The sequence below is a fragment of the Phyllobates terribilis genome, unplaced genomic scaffold (genome assembly GCF_046119375.1).
Source record: "Phyllobates terribilis strain yellow unplaced genomic scaffold, ASM4611937v1 Scaffold_1__5_contigs__length_1240528914, whole genome shotgun sequence".
Taxonomy (NCBI): Eukaryota; Metazoa; Chordata; class Amphibia; order Anura; family Dendrobatidae; genus Phyllobates; species Phyllobates terribilis.
Genome location: NW_027362761.1, coordinates 776,684,858 through 776,697,762, shown reverse-complemented (window position 1 = coordinate 776,697,762; position 12,905 = coordinate 776,684,858). Strand labels below are relative to the sequence as shown.

General features: G+C 41.5%; 1 protein-coding gene across 2 annotated transcripts in view; it reads right to left on the bottom strand.

Moving 5' to 3' along the window:
* Positions 1 to 12,905, bottom strand: part of BMP2K (BMP2 inducible kinase) — a 309,977-nt gene that overhangs the window by 130,376 nt on the left and 166,696 nt on the right. For both annotated transcript variants that reach the window (XM_073636997.1, XM_073636998.1), the window contains one exon: positions 1,424 to 1,556. In XM_073636997.1, the coding sequence (XP_073493098.1) occupies positions 1,424 to 1,556 (133 nt within the window). The remainder of the gene's footprint in view (positions 1 to 1,423; positions 1,557 to 12,905) is intronic.

Below are 12,905 nucleotides of genomic sequence, written 5' to 3'. Positions count from 1 at the left end.
TTGCAATCATTTTCAGGAAGAAACTGAGTATTATCTGACAGAATTGCAGGGGTGCCAATACTTTTGGCCACCACTGTATAATGTAAATTTCTAAAGAATAACATTCTCCTTCCCTTCTTTTTCCCTTGTTTCCTTGATGCTGAAATCACATATCCAGCTTCTGATACCGTCAACGTGACATTTTTAACACAATTTCACAGCCAAAATGACAAAAGTCTTTCCTTTCCTTCATATTTGTGTTCCTGGCTTTGGATGAAATAAAAGTGCATCAAAACGCAAGAATAGGAAGAGCAAACTGCAATGGAACCATAATGTTTGCAACCGGCAAAAGAGATTTTCCTTAAGCCGGTTTCATAGGTCCAAAATTCCCGCTCTGAATATAGACGGCAATGTCTGGATTGGCAAAACCCAACATCCTCATCAAAGGCATACATGAGGCTGTTAAATTTGGGTCAGAAGACCATTACATAGTTACATAGTTACATAGTTTATAAGGCCGAAAAAAGACAAGCGTCCATCCAGTTCAGCCTATTTCTTGTGCACTGCAGCTATTCCGCAGCGTTGATCCAGGGGAAGGCAACAAAAAACCATGCGGTATAGGCCAATTTACATCATTGAGGAAAAATTCACTTCCCGACACCAATCTGGCAGTCAGATTAAATCCCTGGATTAATTAACTAAGCATAAGATGTAATTTTATTGTTCTCAAGAAAGGCGTCCAGGCCTCTCTTGAACTCATTAAGTGAGTTGGACATCACCACTTCCTCTCCCAGAGAGTTCCAGAGTCTCACGGCTCTGACCGTAAAGAATCCCCTTCTATGCTGGTGCAGGAACCTCCTTTCCTCCAGACGCATAGTGTGCCCCCTCGTCTTAGTCACCATCCTTGGTATAAACAGGTCATGGGAGAGATCTCTGTACTGCCCCCTGATGTATTTATACATGTTTATGAGGTCTCCCCTAAGCCTTCTCTTTTCCAACGTAAATAGGCCTAATTTTGACAACCTCTCTGGGTATTCTAGTCCCTCCATTCCCTTTATTACCTTAGTCGCCCTCCTTTGTACCCTCTCTAGCTCCAATATGTCTTTCCTGAGCACCGGAGCCCAGAACTGTGCACAATATTCTAAGTGCGGCCTTACCAGCGCTTTATACAGAGGAAGAACAATGTTCTTATCATATGCCCCTATTCCTCTTCTGATGCATGCCATGACTCTATTTGCCTTCGCAGCTGCTGCCTGACACTGGGCACTCCAATTTAATTTGCTATTAACCAAGACGCCCAGGTCCTTCTCCATGTCAGATTTCCCCTTGACCACTTTGGATATAGTGGTCCTTACATGGACTGTGAATGTTGGACCTGTGAAACCAGCTTTGCAGTACGTAATCACATTGTACTTTATAATGATTAACAACAAAAGACACTTACTAATTAAACAATGCAACTTGTGGTCATATCTAGAATTGTCGGGTGTGGTGAAACTCCCATCACAGATAGCAACTTGACTTTCTCCAAACGGAAGGGTGAAAAAGCAAAGCTTGTATAATAAGCAGCCCAGGGCCTGAAAAACAGTACAAAATATACTGATCCCCAAACGTGACAGACAGTCTGACAAATTACTGCCAGTTTAGACAGATAATGTTACAGTACAAGATAAAATACAGAACATTTCTAGAGGGAGGCCAAATAAGTGGGCATTTGGTATAAAAGACTACCAAATCTTCTTAAAGGGAACCTGTCACCAGGTTTACGCTGCCCCATCTGAGAGCAATATAATGTAGGGACAGAGACCCTGATTCCAGTGATGTATAACTTACTGGGCTACTTACTGTGCTTTTGATTAAATCACAGTTTTATCTGCAGCACTTTTGTTAGTCCTCTCAAAGATGAGCTTTGTACATCCCTGTCCAGACCACTGATTGAAAGGTTTCTGCCTATGCACAGTGTGCACAGAAAGCTGCCAATCAGTGGTGCAGCAAGATTATACAGAGCTTATGAATATGGAGGACTAGATGGAAGCAGGTTTACTAGTCTTCTGAGTGATATTCTCCTGCTTATAAAACACTGTTAACAACAAGTAGCCTAGTAAGTGACACATTGCTGGAATCAGGATCTCTGCCCCTACATTGTGCTGCTATCAGATGAGATAATAAAAAGCTGGTGACAAAGTTTCCTTAAGTAGAATTACAATTTATAGCCTTGCTCAAGCAAATGTGGGAAAATGTAAAATCTATACTACAGGCAATGCGTAATAGTCAAACTGTTGAGGGTGAAAAAAAGGAAGAATGTTTGTTCACAACAACTGCACCATTTTCTTCGCCGAATACCAATGTGTTCTCATACACATGGTTGCTGATAAATATCAATGAATAAAAATATTTCTGGAGGAAATGCCCTCTAAATACAATCATTAAAGGGGTTGTCCAGTCTCAGAAGAAAAGTCTGCAGTCACTCTGTGACTACAGATTACCAGATTGTGATGCCACACTGTCACAATTCCCTTGTATTTCCTGTGTGGTGGGTGGTTATGCGATTTGTGTACTTGAGGTCATGTGTCAATGAGACTCTCTTCTATTGAGAGAAGCTGGGTGAGACTAGTCGGAAAATCGTATATATACAGTCACGTCACCACTAACCCACATGGGGAACACTGCTGAATTTTCAGTGTGCTCAACACAAACTGTCACAATTTGTCAGTCTGCAGTCATGTCGAATGGCTGCAGACTATTCTTCAGAGACAATCCCTTTAAGTATATATGTCTCCACACAAAATATACAGCTTATTGCATACACTAAATTAAAGACAGATTACACTGAGGACACTGTTCCAAAAGCATCTGTCCACTTCTGAATTGTAATAGATCATGTGCTTGTCCTGTTTAAAAATCGCTGCTCCAGTGCTGCTTCTCTGTACGAGGCTGCAGGGGTGACGCCCCACATCTACCAGGGTTATAGGAAGTTTTGCCCCCAGCAGTTCGCCCCCAGCAGTTCGCCTCCAGGTACATTTCGCCCCTATCATTTCGCCTCCAGGAAGATTCGCCCCTGCACGTTTCACCCCCGGACGTTTGAGCGAACTGCTGGGGGCGAACTGGGGGCGATATGTGCGGGGGTGAAATGTGCGGGGGCGATATGTGCGGGGGTGAAATGTGCGGGGGCAAAACATCCTGGGGGCCAAATGCTGGGGACGAAACATCCAATTCCCTCTACAAGTGACCCATGAGCCCAGTGATTGGCTGCAGCGGTCACAAGCTGTTAACTGGAAGTCACTGCTGCAGACCTGTCAACAAAGTACAGGAGAGTAGCAAAAAGGCAGCTTTGGAGCAGTGGTGGTTAAGTAAAGCAAATTTTCTTATTTTTAAATCTGGCAAATCTAGAAACTATTACACTTCAAAAGTAGACAACTTTTTCATTGCAAATTGCTTAAAAAAAAATAAAAATCAAATATGGCAGGCACATGTCCATTGAACCAAAAAAATCAATTATAATTTTATGATCATATCATTTTTATATTAGATGCTGCAATAGTAGCCTTGATAGATATATTACTGCTAAAAGTATGGGGTGAATTACAGAGCATGAGCTTGTTGAACATCCCTTTATAAAACTTAGTGATACGTTCTGCAGCTATTCTAGCCTTCATCCTAGTGAGAAGGATGCTGATAACATTCTGCAGTTAGTCTGTCTGCATTAAGCCAACAGGCAAGCGTTGCGATTATTGACACTAACATAGAAAGACCAGGTCTGTTCCGTAATGGGCGTTTCACTTCACTGCAATAGTCCTTGATTGAGTTTGGTGTGGATGAACGGAAACCTTGACCTCAACACCTTGAGTTGAACCATGTTTTTATGGACCTTGTTATGTGCACAGACAGGGCACAGTTATGACAGAACAGAAAAACGCCTTTCCCAAAATAATGCCACAAAGTTAGAAACATACATTTCTCTTAAATATATTTGACTGCTGTAACATTGACCTTAGCCTTCAGTTCCATAGCATTGTAGTTCATGCACCAAATTTAGATTAGGCACTATGAATTCCAGTAGTTGCGTTCTCAGGGCACCCGCCAACTCACATTCCTTCATGAGACTCTCATAATGAAACATCAACACATTTGCACTGCTCTAGAATCCAGTGGTAGTGTGTTTTATACCACTCCAGGTGGCTCAGTGGTTAGCACTGCAGCATTGCAGCGCTGAGGTCTTGGCTTAAATCCTGCCAAAGACAACATCTGTAAGGAGTTTGTATGTTCTCCCCGCGTTTGTGTGGGTTTCCTCTGGATATTACGGGTTCCACCCTCACTCCAAAGACATACTGATAAGGAGTATAGATTGTGAGCCCCAATGGGGACAGTGATAAGGTCTCTAAAGTGCTGTGGAGTATGATGGCGCTATAAAAGTAAAATAGATAAGAATAAAGCATAGTCACCTTATGTTTGTTGGCAGCAGCTTGACCATTCAAACCTATTTCATCAAGCTTCTAAAACACAATTTTCGAGCTGATGTCACTATCTGTGGAAGCCTGGAACTTTATAATGAATCCTTCAACAGAGAATAGGTGATTTTTATGCTCCTGCACTAAGTGATTCTGTGCCGTGAGTTTGTGTGGTTTACTACTTTGTGGCAAGGCTGCAGTTTCTCCTAGATCAGGGATGTCAAACTTAAACATACAGAGGGCCAAAATGAAAAACTTGGACAAAGTCGCGGGCCAACCAGTATACAATATGAGCTCCACGTAGTCATCCATACAGAATAATGGGCCCCACATAGTCCTCCATACAGTATAATGGGCCCCACATAGTCATCCATACAGTATAATGGGCCCCACATTGTGCTCCATACAGTATAATGGGCCCCACATAGTCCTCCATACAGTAAAATAGACGCTACATGGTTCCCCATACAGTATAATGGGCCACATAGTCCTCCATACAGTATAATGGGCCTCACATAGTCCTCCATACAGAATAATGGCCCCACATAGTCCTCCATAGAGAATAATGGCCCCACATAGTCCTCCATACAGTAAAATAGACCCTACATGGTTCCCCATACAGTATAATGGGCCACATAGTCCTCCATACAGTATAATGGGCCTCACATAGTCCTCCATACAGAATAATGGCCCCACATAGTCCTCCATACAGAATAATGGCCCCACATAGGGGTGGCGGTGTTGGTGTCAGGGGCCAAATATAATGACCCAGTGGGCCAGATTTGGCCCATGGGCCAGAGTTTGACACGTGTGTCCAAGATGCTTCAATTGTTATTTCACAAACTGATTTACTGGCAAAGGTGTCCTCTTATAAGTGTCACATTTAAAGTCACTATGTAAATTGGCTGTGTCACTGATTTTATGCACCTATTTAGGGCAGCATGGTGGCTCAGTGGTTAGCTGTTACTTTGCAGCGCTGGAGTCCTAGGATCAAATCCCACCAAGGACAACATCTACAAGGAGTTTATACATTCTCCCATTGTTTGCGTGGGTTTCCTTTTGGTGCTCTAGTTTCCTCCCACACTCCAAAGACATACTGATAAGGAATCTAGATTGTGAGCCCCAATAGGGACAGTGAAGATGTATGTTGGTACCTATGTACAATAGGTTTGGCTGAAAAACCTGAACTCAATAATTAGGAGGGGTAGGTCCACATACTTTTGGCCATATACAGGTGCATCTCACTAAATTAGAATATCATCAAAAAGTTAATTTATTTCAGTTCTTCAATCCAAAAAGTGAAACTCCTATATTATATAAAGTCATTACAAACAGAGTGATCTATTTCAAGTGTTTATTTCTGTTAATGTTGATGATTATGGCTTACAGCCAATGAAAACACAAAAGTCATTATCTCAGTAAATTAGAATAATTAACAAAAAACACCTGCAAAGGCTTCCTAAGCGTTTAAAAAGGTCCCTTAATCTGTTTCAGTAGGCTCCACAATCATGGGGAAGACTGCTGACTTGACAGATGTCCAGAAGGCAGTCATTGACACACTCCACAAGGTCCCAGAGTTTCAATTTTCATTTGGAAATCAAGGTCCCAGAGTCTGGAGGAAGAGTGGAGAGGTCACAATCCAAGCTGCTTGAGGTCTAGTGTGACGTTTCCACAATCAGTGATGGTTTGGGGAGCCATGTCATCTGCTGGTGTAGGTCCACTGTGTTTTATCAAGACCAAAGTCAGCGCAGCCATCTACCAGGAAATTTTAGAGCACTTCATGCTTCCCTCTGCCGACAAGCTTTTTGGAGATGGAAATTTCATTCTCCAGCAGGACTTGGCACCTGTCCACACTGGCAAAAGTACCAATACCTGGTTTACAAACAACAGTACCACTGTGCTTGATAGGCCAGCAAACACGCCTGACCTTAACCCCATAGAGAATCTATGGGGTATTGTCAAGAGGAAGATGAGAGACACCAGACCCAACAATGCAGACGATCTGAAGGCTGCTATCAAAGCAACCTGGGCTTCCATAACACCTCAGCAGTGCCACAGGCTGATCACCTCCATGCCACAACGCATTGATGCAGTAATTGATGCAAAAGGAGTCCCAACCAAGTATTGAGTGCATTTACTGAACATACATTTCAGTAGGCCAACATTACGGATTTTAAAAACATTTTTCAAGATGTTATAAAGTATTCTAATTTACTGAGATAATGACTTTTGTGTTTTCATTGGCTGTAAGCCATAATCATCAACATTAACAGAAACAAACAGTAGAAATAGATCCCTCTGTTTGTATTGAAGAAGTGAAATAAATTAACTTTTTGATGATATTGTGAGTTGCACCTGTAGTCTAGCTTGCTGCGATTATTGAGTATGGTCATTGTTATATGTATGGTCATGGTTCTACTGGTTTAGTTGCAGCCTCCTGAGATCAAACAGATTTTCAAGGCTAAGTATGGTAAATGTATGAAAGCAGTAACTGCTGACGTCACAAGAGACCCTTGTTTGGTTATGTGTATAAAGCAGCTTTTAGCAACAGCCATTTAAGAGCTGATCAATCTACAAGACAACACGGAACCAGCCTTTGTGTTAGTAAACTTGATGGCAGAAACATGAATCAGTCCAGCTGAACAGGGAAAAGCCGTGCCAGACTCACAGGCATCTTCAATCCAGTAATTACCATGTATGGGGAAGAACACATTGCAAAAACCCAAATAGGTCTGATTTAAGGATATGTCACCTCTATGATCAAATTACACACAGCTCAGCGGACGCATTTCATAGGTCTGCGCTTTTCAAAGTACACTTATAAGTCCGGAGCAATGTAGAACATAAGAAGAAAGGGACATGACCTCTTAATAACATTTTCTTCATGCCGCCATTCTACTTTTTATCTGTATTGGCAAATGGACTGCTGCTGGGAACCATTTTGCTTGACAGCAAAGAGCATTACAAGATCACTGCACATTCAGTATAATAAACAGTGATTCATACAGCGGCTGCATCTGGCAGGTTCACGGAGGTGTCATAGTCCACCAAGGTCCTTTTACAAGAAGGAGCCATGTGATTACAACCTGCCGAGTCAAGGAGAGGAGCGGTTTATGGCAGCTTGCATTACAAAGTGATGAGGACACAGATCTCCTCTAATGAACAACTCTGTATACTCTGAAAATATTGCAGACATAGACTATGTATAAACCTATTCAATGACTAACAGCCTGTCATCAGATGCAACAAACTACATAGATTACTAAACTCATCTGTTTGACTTTGATGAGGCTGGTATACTTACTCTGCAAATTGATTTCAGAACGGCTGGAAAAAACTTTTTGAAAACGGTCAGTTCTGAAATTAATTTTTGATTAGTCCAGCTTTATACAGCCATTCTAACATGGATTTTCAGAGTGAGTTCACTAGTCGCATCAGGTCAAAGGTCTAAATATTAATATACGCAGTTTGTATTGTGAAATATGGTGTCAGATCCTCTTTAACTCCTTCACAACCTTGGGATTTTCCGTTGTTGCATTTTCGTTTCTTGCTCCCCTTGTGTTATGGTGGTGGGGGGGAGGGCTATTTAAAGCTACCTAACACCCAGCTGTGGGATCATTAACCCATACAAAGCTAATTAACCCCGGGACTGCTGGCTCATAGATCACCTCCAAAAAAGACATCACTACCAACATTGAATTTAAAAACAATACATCAGTTACACAAAATTTCATAAAAAACAGACATATCTAACTTCTCGTTAAAACCCATGGCACCCTGGGTCTGAGTACGCATAATCCATCTGGCCTCCCTCCTAAGGAGTAATTTATGGAGATCCCCCACCCCCCCTGAGTAGACAAATGGACTTTCTCAATGTCCTCAAATCTTAAGACTTGTGGATTACCTTCATGTATCTGCCAAATGTGTTGTATGAGTCTTGGGACCCCTTTTTTCATCTCTATAGATTTAAAATGCTCCCGAAAATGGACAAATAACAGTCTTATTGTCTTTCCTATGTAGTAAAAGCCACATGGGCAAAATACCACATACGCAACGTAACTCGTGCGACAGGAAATCAACTCATGTACTGTATGGAGAATATCCCCCATTCTGATAGTTTTGTCTTTTGGCAGTGACCATACTGGGGTATATATATTTCATGCTTTGGAATTGGAGGTGTATATACCATACGTTCACTGTGAGTTCCCCAATAACTGGCTTAGTAGTGAAAGCAGCTGCGTCCATCCCTTATCAGACAACTGTGTAATTGTCCTGAAGATTAGAGGCAGAGGAGTTGTGTTCCCTTGACAAACTGGTGACAGAGGGGTGGATCTGCATGATCTCCCCTGCCATCTGTGACAAAGTGGTAAAAGTGGTGGGATCTGCATGACCCCCTGGCAGTTATCCTTAACAACTGGTGGCAGCGGTGGGATCTGGGTGACCCCTCCGGCTGTTATCAATGACAACTGGTGGCAGCGGTGGGATCTGCGTGACCCCTCCGGCTGTTATCAATGATAACTGGTGGCAGCGGTGGGATCTGCGTGACCCACCGGCTGTTATCTTTAACAACTGGTGGCAGCGGTGGGACCTGGCTATTATACGTGACAAAGAAGCTCACCCACCAAACTCCAGACGCGCGTTTCACAAATGCTTTGTCATTTGTGAAACTCATGTCAGGTGTTTGGTGGGTGAGGTTCTTATTATTAATTTCACTATGTTCGTACTTTTTTTTATTCTTTGGCTTTTCCTGTGGGATTTAGGCTACTTGTGCCTTTCATGTTCTTTATTAATGGATGGATTATCATAACCCCTGATGCATTTCTGAAGGATTTTTTACTATTTATTTGATATATATATATCATTGATTACTGGGATCTTTCAAAACTGGAGCTCCCGCATTTTTCTCACCCACCAATTTGTCTGTGTGCTTGTATGTTGGATTCTTTTACCTATGTCAATTTTAATGCTTTGTTCCTAATAAAATTTAAAGACATTTAAATAAATTTTTGTTTTGAATTTTGGTCCTGGCACATATCTTCGGTTTTCTATAGATTATCACAAGAGATCAAAGGTCTCGCCTATGGTCAGACATTGGAAAATTGGGCTGGTTTAAAATTATTTTCAACCTATATAACCATGTAGCTATATGTGTTACTTTAGCCTTTCTTTTGTTGAACACGATACAGTTATTCTCTCTTCAGAAAGCTATAATATGGTATGGAATCAGTACTTTTCCACATGCATGTGCACAGTATTCATGTTCCAATAACATAAGAGCACTTTAAGGTTTTTTTTCCTATCACGAAAGGAATGTTTTCCCTTCAAATTAACCCATCTCAAAGAATCCAGTTCAGCATTGTACATTTTCAAAGAATAATTATCTTCCCATACTATATTATACAGTAGCGGCAAATGCTGTCGTTCAGGTCTGAACAAATATTAACCCATTACTGACCAATATAAAAGGGATGCATTTATACTGTCAGCTGCTTTACATGTCAAAATCATAGCTGCATGGCTCAATGACAGCCAGAGGCTCCAGAGAGGAAAAAAAACAACTTGTACACTCCTATGTATGGCTTCTCGGAGTTATAGGAACACAGGACAGGCTTTGACAGTGCCCCGCTCTTTCTAGATGACCATGATGGAACTGATGTAGCTAAACCAACAAGAACCTCATGGAGATCTCACCATGAAAACAAAGCCTTCCAATTATAATGGGCTAAACCTAAGATTTTAGTTATCATAATAAAGAGAAACATTTTATTTAAGGATATCAGGAGAGCTTTAGTTGTAACAATCGTGGAAGAAAATGTGAAAGAAGTCAGATTGAAAAGTTTTAATACCTGGTCTCTCGTTTGTATAGGCAAGAGGATGGGGGACACAATCCCACCGCTTAAGATTTGTTCAGACCTGGACAGGCATGTTTGATGATTTTGTGAAGTCTTGTGCATTTAGATATACAATAAGGCATACACTTTTATTCATTAGAAGCTCTGCTTGGATCAAACACACATGATTATTACATATTTTTAAGGATATATTACAAATGAAAATTGACTTGAGTGTCAAAAGCTTGGAGTTTTTCAGAATGTGCCAACTGTGAATAGAATGTTTAGCTTTATTAGGGTTCCTTTACTCTCCATTTTTACCATTATAAAAAAAAAAATCACCGTACAGTATTTTTAATACAATTTTCTTGCAAGGATTTTTAACTGTGTTTTTTTGGACTCTTTAGAATGAAAAAAATGGCAATGAACAGAAGCATATTGTGAGAGCTCCTTTCAAAAGCTTTCAATAGCCTAGAACACTGCTCAGATGCACAAAAAATCCAGTCTGCGCTCACAGACACCCCCAAGATCACTTCTGACAATAAGGCACAAACAGCATCCAGAGACATCTAAGTGAAGCCTTCTCCTCTCCTTCTCAGGCTTCCCGAATTAACATAGGTAGAAATAGGCCAGCACCTCCACAATGCAAGAAACGGGACGACGTCCCTGAAGCTACTACTGACTTTCCACCTAATTTCGAGATCTCCATAGAAAAGGGTTTGGAACTTTTTGATAAATGGCAAGACGTTCCAAAGCCACAAATAATAATACTTTATACCATGCGGTTGGGCTGTGGAAAATATTATACTGTGTTAAAGGGTTGTAGGGGATATCCTAATGTGTTAGTGGCAGCGACATATTGTGTTGGGAGCACTGTGGGATCATTATACCTTTCTGGGGGCAATATGTGGTCATCATACTGTACGTGTTAGAGGTACTGTGGAGCAAATTATATGGGGAAACTCACTGTGGGGCTATGATACTGTGTAGATGAATCATTTGAGGGGCATCATACTCTATCCGGGTCATAAAAGGGGAATTGTAGTTGGGTGATAATACTAAGGGTCACAATTACTGTGCTCAAGATGTAATATATGTGTCACGGGGTTACCCCGACAGAGAGGCTCCAGAGAACTGCAGCGTTCTTGGCATAGTTCACACAGACTGGGCCGAAGCTCCTCTCCAGTTTATTAACTTATTGCTTTTTTGCCAGCAGTGTGGGAGTTAATATGGGTTGCTGGGTTTTCCTGAGATGCTGGTCTCTCAGCTGATTTGGATTAACTACTCTCCCCTTCTATATAGACTCAACTCTGACTTCCTGGAGTGTCAGTGATCAGTTCTTTTGCCTGACTTGGAGAGTGAAGGAGGAACGTTGTGTATAGGAACTTGGAGGTTTACTTTGCTATGGTGGTTGCTGTTTTGCTGCGTGTTTACCTGCATTCTCTCCTTTTTTGGTTTCCCCTCCTTAACTCCCTTGTGTTTCCTCTGTGGCAGAGTGAGCATTTCGTGTGACTGATATTTCTGTTTACCCTGTCTGTATTTCCCTGTCTTGTCACAGTATCATTACGGTTTCGCCGTTTACTGAGTGACAATATGTCCCTGTTTTTAAAAGTTGGGATATATGCCATTATGTGACTGCTCCAAAACGCTGTGAACCTGTCTAATTCACCAAATATTTTGCTATGGGGCACCATGACTCCTATGTACACCCCTGAATAGGGTATAACTTACAGATTTATAAGTGTCTGGCTGCTTGGTACTGTATGTAATTCTGCATCAAATTTATCAAAATTATCAAACAAAACTGACTTCAGAAAATCCTCCACGATAAATTTGTGTTTTGCATTTGTGTGAACTGTTAACATTTTTTACATCAGTTGCTTTTGTTTCCAAAATGCAGCATTGTCTGGCAACGGCATTTTTTCAGGATTATTTTTTTCCCATTGTGGTTTCCAAATATAACAAAATAAAATGCACCATTACAAAAATATTTTCAAAAACCCAATGAATAATACTTGAAATTTATTTAAAAAATGCCAATGGAAGCCTTAACCCTTTAAGGACCGAGCCACTTTGTATGTTAATGATCAAGCCTCATTTTTAAAATTTTACATGCGTCACTTTATGAGGTAATAACTATGGAACGCTTCGATGCATCCCAGTGATTCTGAGAATGTTTTTTCGTGACATGTTGTACTTCATGTTAGGCCGGTTTCACACGTCCATATATTTCCGGTACTGGAAAAACCGGTACCGGAGATATCCGTATCCCGTGTGTCCGTGTGTGTGTCACACGTGTGGCAACCGTGTGCTGCATCAGGATCACACGGACTGGTGCCTGGGAGTTAGCGCTGTTCCCAAGCGCCGGTGTTGAACACTGCCCTTGTGGCGCCCCTGAGGGTTCGACCACCACAGAGATGCTGCACTTCTCTAATGGAGTGTAGTGTTCCTCCTCTGAGGTAAGAACAGTGCGATGGTCAGGACCCTTCCTTCACATCCAACACCACACTTCTCCCACCAGAGGGGGCTAGAATGCACTAGGTGCTGCCCTCCTGGTTACAGGGAGACTGGGGAACCAAGAGTTAGGGGAACCATTTAGTGGGTGAGGGTGGAGGACTCACATAAAAGTTACACTTAATATTTGATA